General features: G+C 38.1%; 1 protein-coding gene across 5 annotated transcripts in view; it reads left to right on the top strand.

The window, feature by feature from the left end:
• The window catches only part of ATRX (ATRX chromatin remodeler), a 166,213-nt gene that overhangs the window by 82,269 nt on the left and 60,392 nt on the right, over positions 1-23,552 (top strand). For all 5 annotated transcript variants that reach the window (XM_090265392.1, XM_090265393.1, XM_090265394.1 and 2 more), the window contains 7 exons: positions 6,506-6,608; positions 11,032-11,253; positions 16,579-16,720; positions 18,234-18,343; positions 19,257-19,403; positions 19,558-19,735; positions 23,173-23,310. In XM_090265392.1, the coding sequence (XP_090121518.1) occupies positions 6,506-6,608; positions 11,032-11,253; positions 16,579-16,720; positions 18,234-18,343; positions 19,257-19,403; positions 19,558-19,735; positions 23,173-23,310 (1,040 nt within the window). The remainder of the gene's footprint in view (positions 1-6,505; positions 6,609-11,031; positions 11,254-16,578; positions 16,721-18,233; positions 18,344-19,256; positions 19,404-19,557; positions 19,736-23,172; positions 23,311-23,552) is intronic.

Here is a 23,552-nt window from a genome sequence, read left to right on the forward strand (position 1 = left end):
CAAAAAGCAGTCTACTTTCTCTATGGATTTGGCAATTCTGGACATTTTTTATGAATGGATTCATATAATATGTGCTGTTTCATGAATGGATTCTTCAGTTAGCATAGTGTTTTCAAGGTTCATCCAGGCTGTAGTTTGTTATCAGTACTTGATTCTTTTTCTAAAATCTATTATTTATTTTTTTAAATCTTTATTGGAGGATTTGTTCATTGATCCTTTAGAGCAGCAGTTCTCATCCTGTGGGTCGCGACCCCTTTGGGGGTCAAACGACCCTTTCACAGGGGTCGCCTAAGACCATTGGAAAACACATATATAATGACATATTGTTTTTGTGATTGATCACTATTGCTTTAATTATGTTCAGTTTGTAACAATGAAAATACATCCTGCATATCAGATATTTACATTATGATTCATAATAGTAGCAAAATCACAGTTATGAAGTAGCAATGAAAATAATTTTATGGTTGGGGGTCACCACACATGAGGAGCTGTATTACAGGGTCGCGGCATTAGGAAGGTGGAGAACCACTGCTTTACAGAGAAAAAGAGGGAGACAATGAGAGAAACATCTAAGTGAAAGAGAACCATCGATTGGTTGTCTCGCATATGCTCCCTGACTGAGGATCGAACCGGCAACCTATGTATGTGTCCTGACTGGGGATCAAACCTGCAGCCTTTTGGTGTATGGGATGATGCTCCAATCAATTGAGCCACCTGGTCAGGGCAGTACTTCATTCCATTTTAAATTCTTTTTAAATGCTTGTTAAATACGCATAATGTAAAACTTACCATCTTATCCATTAAGTGTATAGTTTAGTAGTCTTAAGCATAATTCATATTGTTCTGCAACCAGTTTCCATAAGATTTTACCTTGCTAAACTGAAGCTTATTATATTACTTTAATTACATTTATTGGGGTAACATTGGGTAATAAAGATATATAAGTTGTAGGTGTACAGTTTTATAATGTATCATCTGTACATTGTCACGTGTGCTCACCACCCAGCCTAGTCTCCTCCTGTCACCATTGACCCTGTTTATGCTCTTCATCTTTCCCCCACCCCTTTCCCTCTGGTCATCACCATACTCTTGTGTGTGTCTGTGAGTTTGTTTTCTTTTGGTTGTTTGTTGCTTTTTGTTTTATATCTCAGATACTTTTTGAAATCATAACGTCTTTATTTTTTTTCCATCTGACTTGATTCCATTTAGCATGATACACTAGAGATCCATCCATGTCGTCACAATGGCAGTATTTTATCTTTTTTATGCCAAGTAGCATTCCATTGTATATATGTATAACTTTTGTATCCAATCATCAGTCGAAAGACACTTTGGTTATTTCCGTGTCTTGGCTATTGTGAATAACGCTACACTGAACATAGGGGTACATTCATCTTTATGAATAAGTGTTTCCAAAATTTTCGGGTAGAAGACGGATTGCTGGGTCATGTGGTAGCTCTAATCTTAATTTCTTGAGGAACTTCTGTATTGGTTTCCATAGTGGCTGTATCAATTTACATTCCGAGCAGCAGTGTGTGAGGGTTTCCTTTTCTACATTCTCGCCAACACTTGTTACTGCTTGTCTTATTGATAATAGCCATCCCAGCAGGTGTGAGGTGGTACTGTCTCATTGAGGTTTTGATTGACATTTCCCTTACAGCTAGTGAAGTTGAGCATCTTTTTGTGTATCTGTTAGCCGTAAGGGAAAAGTGTCTGTTCAGGTTCTCTGCCCATTTTTAAATAGGATTGTGTGTTTTTTTGTTGCTCCGTTGAGGGTGTTTTGATATATATTTTGGATATTAGCCCTTTATTGAAGGTATTGTTTTCAAATATCTTCCATTTGGTTACATTTTTGTTTTATTGATTGTTACTTTCGCTGTGCAGAAGCGTTTGCGTTTGATGTAATCCCATTCATATTTTGCTTTTACTTCCATGGCCTTTGGGTTCAAGTTCACAAAAACCCCTTTGGGACCAACATCCATAAGTATAGGAACTATGTTTTCCTCCATGTATTTTATTGTTCTGTTCATATATTTAAGTCTTTAATCCATTTTGACTTAATTTTTGTGTATGTTGTGAGATTGTAGTCTAGTTTAATGCTTATGCACGCACATGGGTTTCCAGTATTTCGAACACTATATTGAAGAGGTTTTCCTTTCTCCATTATACATTGTTGGCTCGTTTGTGGAAATTTTAGTTGCCCATATATGTGTGGGTTTATTTCTGGGCTCTCAGTTATGTTTCTTTGGCCTGTATGTCTGTTTTTCTGCCAGTACCATACTGGTTTTTTTTTTTGTTTGTTTGTTTTTTTTGTTTTTTTACCCTTCTATTGAATTATTTGGGGTGACATCGGTTAATAAAATTATATAGATTTCAGGTGTGCAGTTCTAGAACACATCATCTATATATTGTATTGTGTGTTCACCACCCAAATACTGTACTATTTTGATTATTGTAACTTTTTAGTTAAATTAAGTCAGGGAATATAATACCTTCAGCTTTGTTCTTTATTTCAAGATTGCCTTAGCTCTTCAAGGTCTTTGGTGGGTCTATACAAATTTGATGATTTTTGTTTTTGTTTTTGTTTTTAATGAAAAATGCCATTGGGATTTTGATGGGGATTGCATTAAATCTTTATATTGCTTTAGGTAATATGGTCATTTTAACTCTGTTAATTCTTTTTTTTAAAAAAGATCTTATTTATTTATTTTTAGAGAGAGTAGAAAGGAGGAGAATGAGAGGGAGAGAAACATTGATCAGCTGCTTCATGCATGTCCCCAACCGGGGACCTGGCCCATAATCCAGGCATGTTCCCTGATCAGGAACTGAACCAGTGACCCTTGGGTTTCAGCATGACGCCCAACCCACTGAACCACACCAGTTAGGGCAACAGTGTTAATTCTTCCAGTTTATGAACATGGAATATCTTTCCATTTTTTAGTAATGTTGGCCTCGTAAAATGATGTAGGAAGTACTCACTCCTTTTCAATTTTTTGGAAGAGTTTGAGAAGGTAGTTATTAAATCTTCTTTGAATGTTTGGTCGAATTCACCAGTGAAGCCATATGGTCCCTGGACGTTTTTTTGGAGGGGGTTATTTTTCATTACTGTTTAATTTTTCTTACTATTTATCAGTCTGTTTAGGCTTTCCATTTCTTCATGGTTAAATTTAGGACGCTTATGTATTCCTAAGAATCTGTCCATTTCTTCTAGGTTATTGAAATTGGTGCCGTATAGTCTTTAGTGGTCTCATTGTATAATGTATTCTATTTCTGTGGTGTCTAACTTCTCTTTCATTTCTGATTTTAATTATTTGAGTCTGTTAAGCAACTCTTTTCTCCATTAGTTTTTTTCTATCATCTTTTTGTTGTCTATTTCATTTAATTCTGCTCTAATTTTTATTTCTTCCTTCTACTGACTTTGGCCTTTATGTGTTATTTCTTTCTTTCTTTTTTTTTTTTTTTTTTTTTGTCCAAATACTCACCTGGGGATGTTTATTGGAGAGAGAGAAACAATAATTGGTTGCTTCCCATATGCACTCCAACTGGGGATTGAACCTGCAACCTAGGTATGTGCCCTGACTGAGGGTTGAACCTTCAACATTTTGGTGCATGGGACAATGCTCCAACCAACTAAGCTACCCAGTCAGGGCCTCTTTCTAGTTTTTTAAAGGTACTATGTTACATTGTTTATTTGAGATTTTTCTCGTTTCTTCAGCTAGGCCTGTAATATTATGAACTGTTTTCTTTTTTTATGCATTTCATTTAATCATTTTTTATTGTTCTACTATGGTTGTCCCAATTTTCCCCCTTTTCTCTCCTCTGCCCCTCCCAAACCCTGCTCCCACAGTCAGTTCCCACTGTGTTGTCCCATGTCCATGGGTCACTCACACATGTTCTTTGTCTTGTCCCTTCCCCTTCTTTCCAACATTATCTCCCTCCACACTCCCCTCTGGTCACTTTGTTCCATATTACCCTGGTTATTCATGATACTTGATGGGTTATTTCTCTGCCTGATTATTTGAGATTTTTAAATCTTTTTTGAGATACAGTTTTGATTGTAATGATGTAGCAGGTTGATAAGTAGAGGTATTTCTTTTGTTTTCCAATCTGTGGTCCTACAGCACAAGTTTTTGTTTCCTCTGTACTACTGGGACCCCTAGGATCTCAGTGCGGGAGTGTCTCCTTGGAGGGGGAAAGTGCTGTGATGTTGAGCATGTTTTCATATGCCTTTATGGTCTCTGAGTTAGATAAAATAGATTTCTATCTATTGGGCATCCCTTAGACAGGGCAGTTGCTACAGGTTTTAAATTGGTTTCTCAGTTCTCATGAAATTACTTTTTACCATTATCCTATGTTTTTACCTTTATTCTGTGTGGGAGAACAACCACCTGGAGCTTCCTATCCCCCCATCTTGCTGAGGTCACCGAGTATTTCATTACCTTTTTAAAAAGGGCTTTTATTTATTTATTTTTAGAGAGAGGGGAAGGGAGGGAGAAAGAGAGGGAGAGAAACATCCATGTGTGGTTGCCTCTCACCTGCCCCCAACTGGGGACCCGGCCCACAACCCAGGCATGTGCCCTGACTGGGAATTGAACTGGCGACCCTTTGGTTTGCAAGCCGGTGCTCGATCCACTGAGCCACACCAGCCAGGGAGTATTTCATTACTTTTAATGGATGAATAATATGCTGTTGTATCAATAATGCCACATTTTGTGTATCCATTCATCTATAGCTAGACACTTGGCTTATTCCCACTTTTGGGGCTATTACGAATAATACTGCTAATAAGATTTATGTAAATTTTCACATAGTCATGTGCTTTTATCTTCATTTATAGGAATATATGTATGAATGGAATTCTTGGGTCAGATCATAACACTATGTCTAATTTTGAAGTAATGGCCAAACTATTTCCCACAGTGGTTCACGATTTTCTGTTCCCATGAGCAATGCACCATGGTTCTGATTTCTCCATTTCCTTACAACGTTTATCATTTGTTTGTTTTGTGGCCAACCTAATGGTGTGCAGTGGCATGGCATGATTTTCGTTCGCTCTTCCCAGGTGACTAGTGACGTTGAGCAATTTTTCATGTGACTTACTGGCGATTTGCATATGTTATTTGGAGAGACGACTATCAACATGCTTTTCCCATTTTTAAATTTGGTTGTCTTTTTGTATAGTGTGGGTACAAGACCCATACCAGATTTATGATTTGCCAGTATTTTCTCCTGTTCTGTATGTTACCTTTTTACTTTATTAAGAGTATTCATTTATGCACAAAACTTTTAAAATTGGATGAAGTCCAGTTTCTCAGTTGTTTTGGTTGCTTGTCCTTTTGGTGTCACATCTAAGAATCCCTTGCCTAATCCAAGGTCACAAAGATACATGGTGGTGTTTTCTTTCATAAGGTTTATTGTTTCAGCTCTTACATGTAGAGCTTCAATCCTTTTTTTGTAACCTTTTAAAATATTTTAAGTAAGCTTCTTCTTTGGTACTTTAGATGGTTCTTAGTTTTTCTATTATAAATTCTGTTGTAAAATATTTTCATACACAGATATTTAAAAATTTCTTTATTGTAACACTTTTGTAATAATATGTATGCAGACACATATACATAACACATAGATGTGTGTGTGTATTCACACATTTGTCTGATTATTTCCTTGGAGTGTATTTCTAAAAGTGACATTGTTGGGTCAGAGTTGTACAGTTTTAAGATGTGTTATACATATTTTTAAACTCTTATAGAAGCTAATTTTTCTCCTTCCAGCAGAATGTGCAAATAGCCATTTCCTCAGTCTTTGAGAATGAAACAAGCAAACAGTTTATTAGCTATGACATGTATCTTATGAGGACTTTGATCTACTTTAAGTTAATTTTTGTATATGGTACAAGATAAAGGCCCAACCTCATTCTTTCATATGTAGGTACACAGTTGTCTCGACACAGTTTGTTGAAAAGACTGTATTTTTCCTATTGAATTGCCTTGACACCCTTGTGGGAAATCTGTTGGCCATAAATGTAAAGTTGAATTTCTGAACTTTCATTTCTCTTCCATTGATCTGTATGTCTGTCTTTGATGTCAGGAACATATTGTCTGGGTTAATGTAACTGTGTACCAATTTCTAAGCTGAGAGAGAACTCTTCTCACCAAAGGTAGTTACTGTTTTAAAAGTTTAAACCAGTTGATAGTAAGAAAATAGCATCCAGTTTTTATAATCTGCATTTTTTAGAAATGGTGAATATTTTTATGTCTGTATTATCTCTCCATCCCTCTTACTACTCGTATGGCAAGTCTCTTCTCTGAATAACTTAAGATGTTGATCATTGGATTAGAATTGAGGGTTATCCTTCTTGAGTCTAGTGAAGTTATTTTGCTTTTTGTTTTTTCTATCATTTTCAGGAATGTACACAAAAGTAAAGCAGTTCTAAAATAGTAGATAATTCATCTAAAGAAACTCATCAGGAAGTATTTTATCTTGCATTTTAAAATTTCCTTAGGTCTGCAAAGAAAGCAGAATTGGAAGAAAATCAACGGAGTTATAAACAGAAAAAGAAGAGGCGACGCATTAAGGTTCAAGAAGATTCATCCAGTGAAAACAAGGTAAGAATGACATTTACCATGTCCTTGAATTGTAATTGGTACAGTAAACCATGTAAATGCTATTATCTCTTCTGCATTCCATTTGTTTTTCCAATTCTATTCCTTTATTCCCATTTTATACTTTTGTGGAAGGATCGACTTAGTGAATGTATAAATATGCAGAAGTATTAATTTCAACATACATTTTTTTCTGTTCCTTAACTAAATCTAATTGAAAGCTTAAGCTATTTTAATTTATTATTTCACATTATGAGGGCTATGGAATTGACGTAAATTGTTCTACGTTCTGAAGGCATAAAATATTTTATCCTGAACAATTATTTACATGGAATAAATTTGTTCTGACAATGACGCTAGCCAATTTGAGTTTCTTGTGTATAAACAGAATTATTTTAAGTACAAGCTCTCTGTAATATGTTTTATTATGTCAACACTATTCTCTTTTGGGTTGGTTCATTTTTTAAAACAAACCTTTTTTTACCATTTCTAAGTGCACAATTCAGTGGCCTTAATTCTGTTCCAATTGGAAATGCACCTGTTAAATAGTAACTCCCCATTCCTGACTGCCCCCAGCACTTCATAATTTCTGTTCTGATTTTGGTGTCTATGAATTTGCCTCTTTTTAGGTAGTTCATATAAGTGCAGTCATATAGTATTTGTCCTTTTATGCCAGGTTTATGGCCACTGACATAATGTTTTCAAGGTTCATCCATGTTGTAGCATATATCATAATTTCCTTTCTTTTTAAGGCTGGATAATATTCCACTGTATGTATATAGCACATTGTATTATCAGCGAGGCTCGCGGCTGAGGTTGGCCAGCACGGCGGCTGCCTCTTCTGCCCAAGGCCACTGTGGGTCCAACGCGCGGTCCAGTAGGCGGGCAGGCAGCCCAGGCTCGGCTGCCAGCAGCAGGTCATGCAGGCCGGGGTCGGCGGCCAGGTTGATGAGGACGCGAACTGCGTCGCGGGCAGGGGCTGGGGCCGGGGCCGCCGCCAAGTCGACCAGCGCCCGCAGTAGCGCATCCTGGCCGGCCAGCAGCGTCCGGCCCGGCCCCAAGCCAGTCAGCGCCAGCACGTGCCGCACTGCCTCCTCCTGCAAGTCTGCCCGTACCCCGGGCGCCAAGAAGGGCAGGAGTTTCGCCGCCTCCGCCTCCGAAGTCAACAACCCTGCCTGGCCGACGCCATCAGCTGACGGCCCAGTGTCCGCTGCCGCCTCCTCCATGCCGGCCGACATTTCGGAATCCCAGCGACAGTTTAGCGTCTATCCATGCGCTCCGTCCCGCAGCTCCCCGAGGTCGCGGCCCCGCCCACCAGGAAAGAGGGAGCCACAGCAGCCAATCCGAGTCTGAGGACTTGGCGTGAGGGGCGGGACCAGCGTGCAGTGGAAGGGCTACGCCGAGCCCGGGGCATTGTGGGAATGAGCGCCGGCCGGAAGTGGCCCGCCCGTGTTTGCTGAGAGGCGGAAGTGGGACTCACAAGAACAAACATTGACCCCCCCCCCCATGTGGCTCCATCCTTTGGTGAGACCTGCCAGCCCCTGGTGGCTAACTGATTACATCGGCCGTCTTCCATCATGGACTGAGCGGAGATCCACCTTCGCTGGAAGAGACAGATGATATATGACGTTCATTGACTTGCCAATGTTAGACCAGCCTTGCGTTGCTAGAATTACCCCCTTTTGCTGACGATATATTTTCATTTTTGCCCCTGGCTGGTTTGGCTCAGTGGATTGAGCGTCGGCCTGCGAGCTAAGTGTCGCTGGTTCGATCTTCCAGTCAGGGCACATCAGAGAAGGAAAACTCTTGACTCCAAAAAACCTCCGCTGCCTTGCGGCATACCTCTTCAGGGGAAAGGCTAAGGGAGTAAACCCCGACAGAAAATCCGGAGCCGGAGTCCCTAAGGCGGTTTGACGTTGTAGTCAACACCGGCAACTCCTGCGGCGCACCTGAAGCCAAGCTGTATTGACTCCGTCTTTCCCTTGGACCCTTCAGCTGCGAAGAGAGGGGGGGTGTGCTGCATGGGCAACAGCAGACCCTCCATATCACCCTGCCCAGGCTCTGTAGCTTCAGCTTCACTGGAGAGGACACTCCAGCGTCATTGCAAGATGTCGATTCAACACGGGAGGAGACAGATACCGTGTCACTCCCGAGTCGGACTGCACAGCCATTCTCGGCGGTGCAGATAGACTCTTAAGAAGCTACACCATCGTCTCTCGAGACGGACGGCTGCCGACGATGACGACGACGACGACGACGACGATTATCTGTTGATGGGCATTTGGGTTGTTTCCATCTCTGGCTGTTTCAAAAATGTTGTTGTCAATGTGGATGTGCAAATATCTGTTTGAGTCCATGCTTTTGGTTATTTTGACTATAATCTGAGAAGTGGAATGGCCAAATAATGTGGTAATTCCATATTTAACTTTTTGAGGAACTGTCACGGTGTTTTCCTAATGCACTGGGGTTCTGATTTCTCTACATCCTCAGCAACACTTGCTATTTTCTGAGTTTTTTTTTTTAAATAGCCAATTGTAATAGTATTTCCTTTGTGGTTTCAATTTTAATTTTCCTAATGACAAGTAACTTTGAATATCTGTTCATGTGGTTACTGAACATTTCTATATCTTCCTTAGAGGAGAGTCTATGCCAGTCCTTTGCCCCCTTTTTGTGGTTGTTTGTGTTTTTATTTTATTTTTTTGGATAGGAATATGGTGAATTTTATTTTGTCTTTATCAGTACTTTTGCTTTTATCAAGATTTTACTAACAAATGTTTACAATAAACATATATTTGTAATTTAAACGACCATAAAGGTTCTCCTATAGGCATAAACTAAATGTTTATCAATAAAAGACTACATGGATTATGGGGTACTTACATTCTGGAATATTATAAACATGTTAAAAATAGCATGTTTCTATAAATAATGACATGAAAACATGTCCCAGTAGAACAGGTTGCAAAATGAAATGTGTAGTGTGATACACATACATACACACCCCTTAAGTATGTAAACAAATAGAAAATGTGCTGGAAGGATACTCAACACTGTGGCTCTCTCAGCAGTGAAGATGAAGGCTTTTCATTACTAAATCTATTTTTGTAAGGCTTAATTTTTTCAATAAGATACAGGAACTACTTTTACATGAAAGGAGAAAGTTTAAGGGGAGGAGGGAAGGTAGTGAGGGTTTTGCAGGCCCTGCCGGAACAAGCATGGCAGAAGGCAGACTCCAAGACTGCGCATGTCAGTTCTGTCTCTGGGCAGTTTGAGCTCCAGCCAGCTACTGGGTTCGAGGCGCGGGGTTAGCCGCCCCCGTCCTCCCCCCTCCAGGTCAGCCCCCTTGTCCTTTCTTGCAAAGACTGCCACATCAAGGAGCCAGTTGGGGTGTCACGCTCCTCCTCGCCTGGTGACCCCTCTGATACCTCCGCTAAAGAGAGTAAGGTTTGCTGGAGCCACGAAGAGGGCAGGGCTTAGAGAAGGCCCTGGAGCTTGCTGATTTTTCTAGATGTGGCTTGTGGCCCTGGAGACTCCCCTCGATCCCAAAGCTTGTTGAAACTGAAGATAAGGAGGGCTCTGGAGGCACAGTGGTGCCTTGAGGGGTTCTCATGATGGGACCCGCCCTGCAGCGTGTGGAGGGAGCGGCTGAGTCCTCAAACACTTGGAGGACAAGCCTGAGCAGCTCCTGGAATGCGGTAAAAATGAGCTTGATGACACACTGGGGCCCCCTATCAGCCGTGTCTCTGAAAGCCATGGCCTCCAGATCTAGGCCCCAGGTTAAGCCCCGGGATTTCCTGACTGGCGCCTGCTTCCTCCTCCCCTACTCCCTATGGCCCTTCTCGTGTTTTTGCCCCCAAATCCTTGTCTAACGCCATTCAGCTCTCAGGTTTAGTTGGGCCCCTCCCTTCGGAAGTCCCCTCCTGGCGCCCGCCCCGCCCCGGCAGCCCTTGGTCCTGCGCCCCAGGCCTGTGGCTCCCCCAGTCCAATTTCTGCACAGTTCCCACTGCTGACACCCCGTGCGAGCCTCCTGTTTGTGTTTTAATACTGTTTTTTTAAAAAATTATTCCTCATCTGAGGACATACTCATTGATTTTAGAGCGAGGGGAAGGGAGGGAGATCAAGAGGGAGAGAAACATCCATTGGTTGCCTCTCGCAGGCGCCCTGACCCCCAGGAACCTGCAACCCAGGCCTGCGCCCTGACTGGGAATGAAACCTGCTACCTTTTTGGTTCATGGGACAGTGCTCCAGCTAACTATTCCACACCAGCCGGGGCTTAATACTCTTCCTCACTGCAAAGTAGAGTTCTGAAGCTTTGCAGTCTGTCTTGTGCCACCTTCTCTTGGTACATTATTTGTGATAATACGGATTGGATTGGATAAATTAGGCAATTTTGTTGTGCTTACCTTTAATCCTTTCATTTCCACAGAGTAATTCTGAAGAAGGAGATAAAGAAGATGATGAAGACGAAGACGAAGAAGAAGAAGATGAAAACGATGATTCCAAGTCTCCTGGAAAAGGGAGAAAGAAAATTCGAAAGATTCTTAAAGATGATAAACTAAGAACAGAAACACAAAATGCTCTTAAGGAAGAGGAAGAGAGGCGGAAGCGTATTGCTGAGAGGGAGCGTGAGCGAGAGAAGTTGAGAGAGGTAAACCAATTTTTACTTATGATTTCTTTTTAACACGTGACTTCCATAGATACATTTCCATATTACAAAAATAGACTTGTAATCATCCACAGATTTTTAATGACAGTTGCCTTTCTTCTCTTAGCAGTGTTTTTTACAACTACGCTTTATTAATATAATTAGGTACATGGAAAGAGTTGATATTCTTCAATGATGACCAACATGATTGTCTTATTTCTGAGGTAGAGAAATTTTCAAATAAACTTCTTATTGTAAAAATTTTCAAGTACATATACAGATGGAGGGAATAGTTTTATAAGTCCCTTTGTACCCATCACCCAGCTTCAACAGTTACCAGCAGGTGGCCAGTCTTGTTTCATGTCTTCCCTCACCTTCAGATTATTTTGTTGGAAGTCTCAGAAAGCATATTCCTTCTGTATATAATTCAGAATGTACTGTGAAATGATAGAAATCTTTTAACCCTTTGAGCACAATGCATAATTTGAAATTTGGATTGACATGAGAAAGAATTATATCTATATATAAACTGAGGTACAAAAAAAGAGAACAAAATATAAAATACGAATGATTCCATTGTTATTTACATTTATAGCCATCGAAAAAAGAGTTGCTGGGAGCGACGCTGGCACTTTTGGGAAAATTTGTCAGCATCACTCACAGTGGCGTTGGCACTCAAAGGGTTAAACATTGCCACAGTATCATTATTACACTAAACTATTAATAGTAACTCCATAATATCAAATAGCTAGTTATTTAAAATTCCTTCGTTTTCCTCAAAAACAGTAATGGTTTCTAAAAAATATTTGGCATGAAGCAGAATCCTAAGAAGGTGTCAGTGCGCGTTATGTTACATTTGGATGCCATGTCTCTTAGGTCTGTTTGAACCTGAAGTTTTCCTTATAATACATTTCTTTAAGAAACCAGATTATTTGTATAGACTTTCCTGTATTCTGAGTTTTGCCTCCCTGTGTTCTATCTTCATTGGCTCCTGTATATCCTTTTAAACTGTTAGATTTAGATTCAGTTCTTTTTTTGGCAAAAATGCTCATGGGTGGTATTATATACTCCCTTTTGCATTTCACTTAGAGGTACTTTAAATCTAATGTTCCTTTTTGTGATGTTGAATTTATGTTAAAAATTTAAACAAGGTGGTAAATAGACATTAAAATCCTATATTATTATAATTTTCTTATTCTGATTCCTGTCACTATACACATTGTGCACGTGCTTCACATAATCACAGTCACTGTGTGTGGCATGTGCTATATTTTCCTCTCCTTTTTGTTTCAGGCCATTTAAATATATACTATCATATTCCATGTACTTTCAGTTGGTTTATCATGTTTATTTCTAATTTAAGTATTTATGTTTATTCAATTGAATATGCAGGGTGGGAAGAAGTAGGTTTACAGTTGTAACACAAATAGATAACACAATAATTAATAAATAGTAATGAAGAATAAACAGTGTGTTTCATGTAATCACAGCTATAAACCTACTTTTTCCCACTCTACTTTGTTAAAGTCATACATCATTGGCTACACTGAAAAAAGCTCTAGTTTCCTATACTAGCTGCATTCTACTCCGAGGAAACAACTCTCACTTCTTTTAGCTCTTCTTTGCTTTTACCTGTACGCGTCTGTTTAAAATGCTTATGCTATTTATTTCTCATCGCGTTATCGGGAAGTTATGGATTAGCTTTCATTACTGCCCACCAAAGATAGTTTCCTTTTCCCATTCTCTCAGTATGATTATATCGCAGTTCTGGTTAAATCATTAGTCAGTGTTCACATGACTAACTATGTAAATATTAGAGCATGGCTGCATAGTGCATATTGCATGTGTATCTCGTACACACATATGGATGTGTACATACACATAGTGTATAATGATTACATTTTTTGTATGTACTTTTTTGTTTGCATTTCTTCGAGTTAATAATGTTTTGTGTTTTTTTCTTTCTCTCTCTTTTTTTTTTTTTTTTTTGGTATATACTTATTATGAATTCATTTTCCACCTTTCCAGCAAAACTCTGTATGTGTTGTTGGTTTTGAATGTTCTAAATTGCAGAAGTCTCATCCCAGCTTTTTTTGGGGGGGCCTTAGGAGGTCAATTTTATGTCTCCGACTATAATGTCTTATTCCTGGTGCCTGTGGGTTTATGGTGGTTCTTTCAGGAGCAATCCAAACCCGGCCCTCCTTGTTGGTTTTGCTTCTCTCTGGGGTCAGTGTCCTTTCGGTGCCTGCTACCCAGTGTTTGAAAATATTTGGTTCATGTATTTTTGTCTACTTTTCTAATTGATTATAGCAGGAGGGTAAATTTGGTCCCCAATATTCAACACCTCATTTCATAATATGCCATATATCATGGTACTTGATCTCCATTAGCAGAAATTGGGCTCAACCTTTTAAATATGTTTGTTAAATGGTTTTATTTTCATTTTTTTCTTTTACCAATTCAGATGTGGGGTAATTTTCACATCATCATAAATTCTTTATTATAGATTAATTTATCATTTTTCCTAAGTTCTCCCATTTCGTTCCCATCTGTTTTTATTGGTTATATAAACTGTCTTTATAGCTTAAGTACATAAACACATACGCTTAGTAATAATAAGTTACCATTTTTTAAATAATTTATTTATTTGTTTGTTTATTTATCTATTTATCTTTAGAGAGAGGGGAAAGGAGAAAGAGAGGGAGAGAAACATCTCTGTGTGGTTGCCTCTCACTCACGCCCCCAACTGGGGATCCGACGTGCAACCTAGTCATGTGCCCTGACTGGGAATCGACCATTTCTTTATAAATTATCTCTTACAGTTGGGAGGAAGGTTCACTAATCTCTAATCCTGAAAATGGCACTTACTAACAAAAATATCATCTAATTCACTAATAACATATGGTTCCATAGTCTTAGTTAAAGCCTGTGTATTAGTTTTTATTGCTGCATTAAGAAATTACCACAAACTTAGCCTCTTAGGTGACAAAATCATTACCTCACAGTTCTATGAGTCAGGAATTTGAGAATGGCTTAGCTTGACCATGGTTCTGCTGAGTCACCTGCTCTGTGTTTGACCAAGTTGAAATTAAGGTGTTAGCCAGAACTGCAATTTTCATCTTAGACATTGTGTCTTTTCCTCCAGCTCTCCTGTTGGCAGAATTTGGTCTGATTGTCTTGGAGACCAGTAACAGAGCCTCTCTTACATGTCAGTTTTTTAAACAGCTTGATCCACCCAGGAGAATCCCTTTGGATTACCTCAGACCCAACTGATTAGTAACCCAGTTATGGGAATGGAATCCCATCATATTTACAGACCTTAAGCACACTCAGAAGGATAGGATTATGAGGGTAGTGACACCAGAGAGTGGCCATATTGGGGCTTGGTTTAGGATTCTACCTACCACACCTTGAGAATAAGACAAGACATTCAGGGAATTTTCCATTTTGACAAATAGCTTTGTCCCAGTGCTGTGTGAAGCTGGGACACATCCAAGCTAGGACACAATAAAACTTTAACGAGTAATTAGTCTAGGTCAGACACTTTGCATACATTGCCTTATTTGATTACCACAACAACCCATGCGAGCTGTTTATAATCTTTCCCATTTTGCAGATGGAAAAACTGAGGCTAAGAGAGTATAAGTAACTCATTGAAATAAAGTTTGGCTCTAAATGCTCTGTGCTATTTATACTCTACAACCCTGTCTCCTACTATTAATCTTCATTTGTATATCATTTATAGTTTTATGTAAGTACAAGTACAATATCTAGTCAGGTAATCTATTACAAATTTGTGGGTTATTTAAAATTTTTTTACATGTGATAATGTTACTGTAGTTATGGTTTAAAAAAGAGAGTGTGTGCCCTGGCTGGTGTGGCTCAGTGGATTGAGTGCCAGCCTGCGAACCAAAGGGTCGCTGACTCGATTCCCTTTCAGGGCACATGCCTGGTCCCCAGGTGGGGGCACGAGAGAGGCAACCACACATGGATGTTTCTCTCCTTCTCTTTTTCCTTCCCTTCCCCTTTCTCTAAAGATAAATAAATAAATAAAAAGAAAAAGAGTATGCACTTTTAAAGAAATAAGCTAAAACATTTATAGATGGAATGATGTACTTTCTTGAATTTGCTTCAAAATCATTTGCGGGATATGAGGAATTGGAGAATGGGTGGGAGGCTGTCACTGAAACAAAACTGGCCAGAAGTCGATAGTTTTCTAAGCTGGCTATGGGTAATAGGGTTCATTATACCATCATGTCCACTTTTATGTTAGAAAATTTCTATAGGGTATATTAAAATAATCCATTCATACCTATTTGCAGTTCTAAGTAAGAGAAACACTGGTAAAATTTTTTCCCTTAAACATCATAATATCTATCATTTAAAAATCATGAATTTATATCAATTCTCATGGAACCATACAACTGTTTATACAAGCATTTCCTTTATTACAGTAGTATTGTGTAGTTGGTTAAGAGCTTGAACTCTACAGCCTAACCCTGTGGTATAAATCTTAGTGTTGTGATACTTAATAGCTGTATGACCTTGTATGATTTACTTAATTTCTTTGTCCCTCAGTTTTTTTTTTAATTTGTAAAATGGGAATGCTTGTATCTACCATTTCTAAAATGGGAATTTTTGAGTATACTATGTAAAGGCTACACATTGGGAGAAGACAGCAAAGAATATATGCATACACGTTCCTGTGTATTTGCATGTATTTATATGTTCTTTTAAATAGCTTTAGCTTATCATTGTCTATTTGAAATTAGAGGGTATTATAGGTTCTTGTCATACCTTTGAGTATATGGCTTTCAAACCAGTGTTTCTAAATTTTTTTATTTCTCAACACATTTTCATTGAGAGTCTTGGTGTCTTGGGCAGGGCGGTTTTTGTTTGGGACTGCCTTTCACATTGTGAAACAGCTGTATTTACCTTCCCTTCTGCCTACATTGCAGTCCTGACCAGCCATTGTGACAACAAAAGTGCTCTTGTATATGTTCAAATGTCCTTTAAAAGAATAGAACCGTTCCCGTTTGGGAGCCACATGTCTATTACATTCTAATAGTGGCACCATATAGTAGTTTAGAGCGATTCTTTTCTCTCAGCTCTACCTGTAACATGTATTGAGATATCCTGGGCGAGAACCAATGAGCTAAAGCACTGACATTACCACAGTGATTCAAAGATTTGTGGAGGGTTTTGATATTGGAACACATGTAAACCAGCAATCTGTCCGGGTCTCATCAAACCGAAATATTGAATGTGTGGTTTCAAAGTAGGTATGTTTTTATTTTGAAAAATCTCTTATAATTCCCTTTCTTGTAGGTGATAGAAATTGAAGATGCTTCCCCCACCAAGTGTCCAATAACAACCAAATTGGTTTTAGATGAAGATGAAGAAACCAAAGAACCGTTAGTGCAGGTTCATAGAAATATGGTTATCAAGTTGAAGCCCCATCAAGTAGATGGTAAGAAACTCTTAGACGATTCAAGCGTCTTAAATTAAGTTTTCCCAATATTTCACGTTGTCTGTGTGTCTCACATCCTGCTAAGCACTGGGGGGTACATTGGTTCATGTCCTCAGGGAGCATATAAGTAAGCGTGGAAGGCGAGAACTGAATGATTGTGGCAATAATGAGTGTTACCAAAGGGGGCATAAGTACCACTTAGAGATGGTTGTACCTGGCAAGTGCATTTCACCTCCTCTGCTGTAGTTGGCTGTGGTCAGCTGTGACGCAGGCAGAGTTACAATGAGCTAAAAGCCTTCTTCAGGCAATCTGATTTTAACGTTTTGAGGTGCGTTTGTTAATAATGTGCCTATATTGATATTAGACTGATACCAAATTATCCCTGTCCTCTGCTTTGTTAGAGTAGAATCAGTATGTCAGTTTTGAGTGTGTGTATGTACATGAATTCATAAGTGAAGTTCTACAGTTGCTACTCCTTGGGTATTCCTCCCCCTTTCTTTTTTCTTTTTTAATAATCAACAGAAATCCACGCACTATTTTAATGTTTTTTGCTTTGTGCAGAGTTGAATATGTGTGATTTGTAAAAAGTTTATGTAGCAGCTACAAACAAAACAACACAGGTCAATACCTGATCTAACAACTGGCTATCCCATGATACGCGTGTCTGATTTCAGCATTATTTTCTTTCTTGATATTTTAGCAATTATATCCAGTTTTAATAGTGAAGCCATCACTTGAATGCTATTAAAGAGTCATCGTAGCTGCTCACACTAGGTTTATATCATTTTCCAAGGTAACTGATTCTGACTTTGAGGAAGATTGCTGACCATTTACATGACCATTAAGAACCAACATTTGACTTACAAATCCAAATTTCATCTTATACACACTGAGGAAAAAGATTAACAATTTTACCCACATCAAGATGATTATTTTGAAGGATTGAGTCCATCTCTTTGAATAGTTCTTTCTCTCATTTCCTCATGTTGTCCAATATTGTTTTGCATTTTTCCTCTTTATTATCTGTTGCTTCCAATGCCTATTGATGCTGTTGGTGGAGTGGGTTTCTTCTGTCAGGCTTAATCTTAAAATGTGGCTTCTTTTTAACTGAATCTTCAAGTTCAAATATTGGGTGAATTGGTGTCCAATAGTTATGAAATACTTGGCACAAATATAAAGGGCTTAAAAACAGATCTCTCAGGATCAGGAGTCCAATAAGTGACTGCAAGGAAGGTTTAGAGGGAAAATAGAAACCATGCTTGCAGTGGTCGGGACTTCTCTCTCCCTGGTAATAACGCCACTTGGTTTATCATGGAGAATTTCCATCATTTTTTCAGAAGTTACGTTTCCTTTGTGTTTAGCCAGTCAGGGCTATCTTCATTTACGTTTCAGAGATTATTTGTTTTTTAAAGTTCTATTTCTTAGATGTTTTGGTAACGTTTCTAATGTGTTTATGAAGGAGGATTTTTAACTTGGGTCTTTAAACTGAACTTAATGAAGCTGTTGTTTTTAGGTGTTCAGTTTATGTGGGATTGCTGCTGTGAGTCTGTAAAGAAAACAAAGAAATCTCCAGGTTCAGGATGTATTCTCGCTCACTGCATGGGCCTTGGTAAGACTTTACAGGTAAGAACATGAAGGTATTCTGTTCTTGTGAAGTTATTAATTTGTGAATAGAGGCTTCTGTTAGGTTCGAGGCACAGTTATGGAGGCTGGAGATAAAACAATGAATAAGAACAACAAGATCCCTCTCCTAAGAAGCTTATATTCTGGTGGTGGTGAGAGATTTTAATGAAATAAAATAAGGATATGTATTTTCAGGTAGGAAGTGTTAAGGGAAAATAGAAGGGAAAAACATAAAAAATAGGGGTGATAGTTGAGCAGAGGTCCTAATGCAGTGAAGAAATGGGGTTACAGGCAGAGCCAGTAAAAACTACAGATTCCGAGGGAGGAATGGACATCCTTTACAGCTTTTTAACAGTCTGTTAGCCCGTAGCACGGAGAACACAAAATATTTTACACTATTAAAATACTACATTTCTGAATGGCCTAAATTGTAGCAGAGATGTGAAATTAGTGAATATATGTGTGATTTTAAACCATAAGATAATTATTATAGATTCAGAACTGTTTAAAATGGAAAAAGTACTCTATAACACAGTTATCTCTTAAGTGGCAGTGATATTTTCTGAACAGTTATAGGAATGTTCTGTGAAGATCAGGAAACTTAATAGCTGTTTTGGTGTAGTTACATCTTATGTTCATATTATTATTATTGATCAAAGAATCATGGAGCTTTACAGCTGAAAGGGTCTTATACATCATCTAGTCAACCCCCGCCCCCCTGTTTTTACAGATGATATCTCTTCCCCTGTACTTTGCCCGGTTTGGAAATTGTGATCATTGGTTGGCTGCTTTATTGTTTAAAGCCCCCCCGCTACCCCCCCCAAAAAAACCCTACTGAATTGTAAGATTGCTTGATGTATTAACTTTGTGGATATTGAAATGAAGGTGGCAACTTAATTTTTTTTTCTTGTAGGTGGTTAGTTTTCTTCACACCGTTCTTCTGTGTGAGAAATTGGATTTCAGTACAGCTTTAGTGGTTTGTCCTCTTAATACTGCTTTGAATTGGATGAATGAATTTGAGAAGTGGCAAGAGGGATTAAGAGATGAGGAAAAGCTTGAGGTATCATATTTTAATGTTCTTCTTATTAAAACAGCTGCGTGAACTGGTATAATAAAAAGATTTTTCATTATCAGTCACACATATTTCAATGGGGTATTTAGTATTTGCATGTTACTAATACCTACCTTAAAAAACCTTTGTTTTCGCACAAAAGGTCTCTGAATTAGCAACTGTGAAACGTCCTCAGGAGAGAAGCTACATGCTTCAGAGGTGGCAAGAAGATGGTGGTGTTATGATCATAGGCTACGAGATGTACAGAAACCTTGCTCAAGGAAGGAACGTGAAGAGTAGGAAACTTAAAGAAATATTTAACAAAGCTCTTGTTGATCCAGGTGAGATATTAACAGGTGCTGACATAGAGAAGCAAGTTGAATAAAAAATGTGCTTTGTTTTATTTAGCTAATACTATTGCGCAACCAAAAAATATCAGGTTTTGTTTCATTTATCCTCAGGAGCTCACACTATACTGTGAGAACAATTCTTAAGTTTCTTTCCCATCTTCATGCCATTAGAAGAATCTATGCATATTTATTCTCTTTTAAAGGCTCATCACTATGGAAGCTTAATAGCTGCAATACTGTCAATCCTTATGACAATAATCCTCATGATGCGAGATCCAAATATTTGACTCGTCTTTGCTACTTACAAAAGCAGCCAGTTGTGCTATCCACAAAATTAATTTATTTTAAATATTAATTTGTATCTCTGATTTTTCCTTTCACTCTTCATCTTGTCATACCTAATTACTTTAATATACTATTGAGGCTTTAGATGTTTGTGTAGAAAGTCTAATTTCCACTCCAAAAAATAACAGTATTCTTTAGGATCCTCTTTTTTATTTATTTATTTTATTTTTCAGCTTTATTGAGGTATAATTGGCAAGTTAAATTGTAAGATACTTAAAGTGTGTAACATGATGATTTAATATATATTGTGGAAGGAGTCCCCCTTCGAGTTACACATGTATCACCTCACATATTTACCTTGTTTTGTAAGAACGTTTAAGTTCTACTCTTAGCAAATTTCAGTTATATAATACAGTCACCATGTTACACATTTAGATCCTCAGACCTTATTTATCTCTCTTAATCATCTTATAACTGAAAGTTGCTACCCTTTTGCCTCTTTTTTAGATGATGATGTAATTAATATGTACCAAAGTACTTTACCATTGTAAGTATAAGGCCTAATAATATGTTTAGCTTTTTCTCATGATTAAGTTAGTTGCCTCCTAGTCCTGTGGCAGTTTTATTGTCACAGAAGTTTAAGCTGGTGAATAGTATTGCAGTATATTCTTCACAAAGCTTCCTTGGAGCAGTTCAAAACAATTGTTTCAGATGTTTAATGTGTTGGCTTGCTCACGAGGAAATAAAAAATTAAAGATCCTCATATCAAGGTTAATATTTGTTATTTCATGTAAAGTATTTAGTGCCCTTAAAAAAACTTTATTTTTGACAAAGGGAAAAGAAATTGGGACAACTGTAACAGCATAATCAATACATACCAGAAAAACAAAAACAAATTATTTTTGAATACTTCTTTATTTACAGAAAAGTTGAAATGATAGTACAGAAAGCTTCCAGATACCCTGTACCTATCCCCCCACTTACATCTTACATTGCTATGGTAGTTTTATCAAAACTAAGAGGTTGATACATTGTTGGCCTATTGTTAACTAAATTCCAAACTATATTTGAATTTCACCCATTTTTCTATTAATGTCCACATTCTGTTCCAGAATTCCGTCACATTACATTTAATTGTCCTGTCCCCACGATCTCCCCTCGTCTGTGACACTTTCTCAGTCTTTATTTTTCCTTATCTCGATCTTGAGGAGCACTGCTCAAGTATCCTGTCGGATGTTTACTAGTCTATACTTCTCTGTGTGTGTGTGATTAAACTAGGGTTATAGGGTTTTGAAATAATATACATATACTGGAGGTGAAGTCCCCTTCTTGTCACATTAGATCAGGAGGAGACTGCATCTGCATGACCTTGTGGTGATGTGCACGTTCATCACTTGATTAAGGCAATACTGGCCAGGTTTTTGTACCTCCGAGTACGTACTCTTTTCACCTGTCTCTGTTCTTTGAAAGCCAGTCACTATGTCTAGCCCAGCTGAGTGGAGGCAGGGCAAGAATGAAGCTCCATCTCCTGTAGTGGGCGGCATTCACACGTAACATTGAGAATATTTCTTTAGGAAAGATGTGTTCCTTCTTACTCATTTATGTAATAAGTCATTGAGCTATATTAGTATAGACTAATCATTTATTATTAGTTTATGTGTTAGATTATAAACTAACTATGTTAATTTTGTTGTTCAAATTGTTCCAGTTTGACCATTGGGAGAGCTTTCATGTTGGTTCCTCTAGCCTTTTTTTTTTTTTTTTCAAATAATTTATTTGTCCTCTATCCCTTTGATAGTTCATCCTTTTGGGTTTTTTTCTCACTTAAAAAATTTATTTATTTCTTTTATCGTTGTTCTATTACAGTTGTCCCAATTTCCCCCGCCATTGCTCTTCATTGCCCTGCCCACACCTTGGGTTTTTTTAAGCACTTCATTACTTTCTGGTATTGTAAGATGCTTCGGGCTCATAGTATACTGTTCCTGCCACAGGATCATTTATTTCCACAAGGAAGCATGCTTCCCTTTATTGAAAAGTGTTGTTTACAAACCAGTATCTGGGTACTGGGTATATTTGTTGCTGCTGGAGTGACATTACTTCTAGGTCCCCTGAGCAGGCAGAACTAGGTGACGTGTATACAGATCCACGTATACCTACAAATCCATCCATTTCTGTGTTTCTGTTTGTATGAAGGTAAACTTTCATAATGTCTTTGACTCTAATCTGGTGTCATAGGGTTTGTTTTGGCTGCTTTTTTGTTAATCTTTTATTAGCCTTTCAACAGTGAGTAGTTTGGCTCCAACCATCTACCATCTATTTACATATTCATTCAGCTTCATTATCTATGTTGGGTGGTTTCAGAATTGTTAACCTGTACCACCATGAGAAACAAAGTTAACAGACTAGAGTACAGTGTTTATGTATGATTGCTTTTTTTCTATAGCTTCATGATTCCAGTTAAAAACATTATTTTTTAGAAGTTACTTAGGTCAGTTCCTTTATTTTGTTGTTTGCATACAATAAAGTTGATTCTTTGTAATGTAGAATTTAATGGGTTTTTACGAATGATTAGAGTCATTGATTTATAATCTCATTACTATAATTCATTTTTTTGTTAATTTCGTAAAACAATCACTTTGTTATTTATTGTGGTAATTTGTGTGTTAGCTTACGTTTTCCCACTTGTTAATCTAATGAGTGGACTGAATTGTGGTAAGATACACATAACATAAAATTTACTTAGCCGTTTCAAACCTCCTAGCCACAGATAACAGTATGGTGATTACCAGAAGGAAAGGTAGTGGGGGGCAGATAGAAGAGGGTAAAGGTGTGATAAATGGTGATGGTAGGAGAAAAAAATACTTAACTGACCTATTGCCTCACATACATACCACGACCAGGGACTGAATTCGCAACCCAGGCATGTGCCCTGACTGGGAATTGAACCAGCGACCCTTTGCTTTGTGGAACAGTGCCCAACCCACTGAGCCACTCCAGCCAGGCCTAAATCATGACTATTCTTATAAGAATGTTATTTATCTTCCCACGCATATAGCACTATAAAGAAATTAACGTTATTTATTTAAATTGATTATATTTTCACATTTGTTATATATTAAATGTTTTTCTGTACATTTTCATAGGCCCTGACTTTGTTGTTTGTGATGAAGGCCATATTCTAAAAAATGAAGCCTCTGCTGTTTCGAAAGCTATGAATTCTATACGATCAAGGAGGAGGATCATTTTAACAGGAACGCCACTTCAAAATAATCTAATTGAGTGTGAGTTAATATCTGCTGTTATGCTGTAGAGTATTAGCTTTGCCACTTTGCCATTTACCTTTCTTTTATTTAGTATAGTCTCTGACCATGATCTATATAGGTCTGTCTTACTCTGCTGTGAAAGAATACCTTATGTTTCAAGTGGAATGCTTTATAAATATGGATGGTAAACTGCCATTAAAAAGCGTGTCATTGTGTTCAGATATATAGAATTTGAAGTATATTAGAAGTATCAGAAGACT

The sequence above is a fragment of the Furipterus horrens genome, unplaced genomic scaffold, assembly GCF_987537825.1.
Source record: "Furipterus horrens unplaced genomic scaffold, mFurHor1.1.pri manual_scaffold_17, whole genome shotgun sequence".
Taxonomy (NCBI): Eukaryota; Metazoa; Chordata; class Mammalia; order Chiroptera; family Furipteridae; genus Furipterus; species Furipterus horrens.